The 3,358-nt window shown below is 42.1% G+C and overlaps 1 protein-coding gene across 1 annotated transcript in view; it reads left to right on the forward strand.

Moving 5' to 3' along the window:
• The first annotated feature begins 1,348 nt into the window (after positions 1–1,348).
• TOMM7 (translocase of outer mitochondrial membrane 7) overlaps positions 1,349–3,358 on the forward strand; it is an 11,141-nt gene continuing 9,131 nt past the window's right edge. Inside the window, exon 1 of the mRNA XM_006169840.3 lies at positions 1,349–1,534. Coding sequence (XP_006169902.1) covers positions 1,432–1,534 — 103 coding nt within the window. The 5' untranslated portion in view covers positions 1,349–1,431. The remainder of the gene's footprint in view (positions 1,535–3,358) is intronic.

Consider the following 3,358-nt stretch of genomic DNA (forward strand, 5'->3'; position numbering starts at 1 on the left):
CAACTATGCAGAACAGCCACTTTAACCATAATGCCACAAACTGGCCCATATTAACAGCATTTATTTCTCATAATAATATCTTGTGAATTACACTTATTTTCATACAAGAAAACTGAGATTTACAGAAGTAGTGTTTGGTAACTCACTGGAGGTTTTGGAAAAGAGGTGTGATATGACCAGAGCTATTATTTAGAAGACTGATGTTAACTACAACGTAGTATATAGCAAAGCTCAATGAATTATTTCAAGAAGGTAAATGACCTTGGTATTGTTCAGTTCAACTGACAGGATAAATGTCATATTTACTATGTTCTTACTATGTATTAGAAATTTCAATAAAAATATGAGAAAAAATTTGTTTTGTAGAGTCTCAGATAATAGAAAACCAACATGGTGATTAAGAGCACAAACCAATTATGTGGTCTTAGATCAACTATTTAATATCTCCTTTACCTGTAAAATGAGGCCTATAATGTATTTTATATTTTTAAAATAATTATTCATTTTAATTTTATATTAGTTTTTGAAACTTGCTACAGGGCACTTGCACTCACCAGAGAGATGGGGGTGGGCAGGGGCAAAATGAGACTCAAACTATGGTCTGCCACATGGGAGTCCAGCACCTTAACACTTCCCTATCTCCTAGCCCAAACATGTGTATTTCAATCCTTGTAAAAATTAGTAAAAATAAGCTATAATGGAAAACAATCCTTCAAACTCTTCTAAGGATTAAAGTAAAATTTTAAAACCCTTAGCCCAGGGACCAGCAGATGGCATAATGGTCCAGATGGCATAATGGTCACCACTGGATTCTCACGTAGTCAATCCTGGTTCCAGTCCCGGATTGGGGACTTAAAACTCAAGCCAGGAGTGTGTTCGTGCACGCACGCATGCCCCAAATCCAGAGAGAATGAAGAGAAGAGATTGCGGTGTGGCCATCCCCCCTGGGAGGTGATTTCTCGCTTCCCATCTCTCTCTATCTCTCTCTGTGTCTCTCTGCGAGCTCTTGCGCCCTATGGCAAAAATTGCCCCCCCCCACCCAAAAAAAAAAGACAAGACTTAGCTTAGTGACAGGGGCTGTTCACAGGTTGGTAATTACTTGAAAAATAGCAAAGGCAAGGCTGGGAAGTGAGTGCGTGTAACTGGGTGAAGAAAAACCGACAGCGGCCGATCACGGAAACATTGCTAAAACAGGAGAACGAAAAGATACTAGCCTCCAGCGCAGCAAGAAGCGCGGAACACGCATGCGTCGTTCTCTGGCGGCGCCGCAGACGAGCCCGCCGGTTATGCGCGATGAATTACGACCTCTGCTGGAGACGCTTACGACTTCTGCCGTACAGGCCGTGTGTGGCGCATGCGCACCTCCTTTCCTCTGGTTTCCAAACGCGGTTGCCGCTGTTCGGGTCCTTCTTGTTCCTCCCGGCCATCGTCATGGTGAAATTAAGCAAAGAAGCAAAGCTGCGGCTGCAGCAGCTCTTCACAGGCGGCCAATTTGCCATCCGTTGGGGCTTTATTCCTCTGGTGATTTACCTGGGTCAGTGGGAGAAGAAACTGGGATGAACTGGAGGGAAGAGGGTAGCGGAGGCTGCGACTCCATTTTTGGCCTTCGTAGTGGAAAACGGAAGCAGGATCCAGCTTTACCTGTCCTCTGGGATTGTCTTGCCTAGTGGAGCCTGTCTCACCTGAGTTGGGGTCTAATTCCCATTCTGTTCCTTACTTCTGTAATACGTGGTCTTTAACCAGTCACGTAGTCCCTTTCATTCTATTTTTATTAATGTGAAATGGAGATAAGATCTCCCTGCAGATCTTGTTTTGAGGGTTATTTGGCTCATTATGTATGAAAAGCGATTAGTTCATTATTTGGCGCGACGTGAGTTTTCGGGCGTTTCTCCTCACTTAGGTAGAAGGCCAGTACTGGGGGATCTACACACTTAGTGGGTATGTCGCTGCCTTGAAGCGTTGTTATGACATAGTCATTGGATGTCTGCCTTCTCACTTGTAACAGTGAAGGGTTTGCATTGTCGAGGGAAATAACTCTGCAGAAATAATAATTAACGTGCTTTATTATTAAGCACGGTGATGGTGTATCTCCCCAGGAGAGAGATATGGTGGAATTTTTTTCTTCTTTTTAAAAATAATTATTTTATTTAACTTTATTTACTTACTTTAATTTGACCAGAGAGAGAAAGAGAGGGAGAAAGCAAGCCGCCAGTTCCGGAACTCGAACCATGATCAGCCATGTGGGAGTCCAGTGCTCTTAACCACCATGCCACCTACCGGGTCCTGGTAGGTTTTTTCTTTCCTATTTTTTTTGTAATTTGGTTTTGAGAGTGAAAGACAAAGTTTGGAATTTAGTGTGAAGAGTGTTTTTATTGGTTTGGCCCTAAAAGGTGGGACATCTTGAAACAATCTATTAGGTTACAGGCGAGCTTATAATTTTTTTTTAGTTTTATTTATTTATTTATTTTTAGAATTAGTTAATTTAATTTGACTGGAGAAAGGGGGAAAAGGAGAGAGGGAAAGCAAGAATTATTTAAAGTTATTTATTTAATTTCACCAGAGAGAGGGGAGAGGGAAAGTGAGAAAGCAAGCCACCAGGTCCAGGACTCTAACCATGGTCAGCCATATGGGGGAATCCAGTGACTCAACCACCACACCACCTGCTGGCCCCCAAGTTTAACAGTTTTTACATTGGTGATTGGAAAAGGAGATCTGTGTCTAGGGAAGAGATAAGCAAAAGAATGTCTTTATATACGTTATGAAGATATAATACTATGTCAGAGTCAGGTTGTAGGAATAGTTTTGTCAGTGGGCCAAAAATTGTTAATGTTCGTGGGTATGACTCTTCAGGCCTTCTAGAAAGGATTTTGGAAATAGGAAAAAGCAATCAGACAATTTTTATTATTGGCTCTATTTTGCAGGTGAGGAAACGGAGATGTAAGTTCTATTTCTTGCCCAAGTTCACATAGCTATATTAAGAAAGGATGCACATGCAGTGAGGCATTAGCCCTCGTGGTTTTTGTTTAAGTTTCTTTCTATGGGAGAGATAGACACTGCACCCGGAACAGGGACTTGATGCTGAGATCCATACCCAGCTTTAGCCAGTTCTGATCACGGGCATGTATGTTACCTAGCTTACTCAAGAGTGATTTGCAGAAGCTAATCAGGAACCTTCCCATGTGGATCAGTCTCACAGAGCTGCTGTTCTGCCCTATCAAGGCCCATATTTATAACCACTGCTCTACTATAAGGATTTGTAAGAGCTCAGAAAAACATCTTCACATAGGACTGCACACTAGGACCTTACCCTGTTTCTAAGATTTACTTGCCCTACTCGGACAATGTGATGGAAGGGAAA

The sequence above is a fragment of the Tupaia chinensis genome, unplaced genomic scaffold (genome assembly GCF_000334495.1).
Source record: "Tupaia chinensis unplaced genomic scaffold, TupChi_1.0 Scaffold147534_1, whole genome shotgun sequence".
NCBI classification, from domain to species: Eukaryota; Metazoa; Chordata; class Mammalia; order Scandentia; family Tupaiidae; genus Tupaia; species Tupaia belangeri.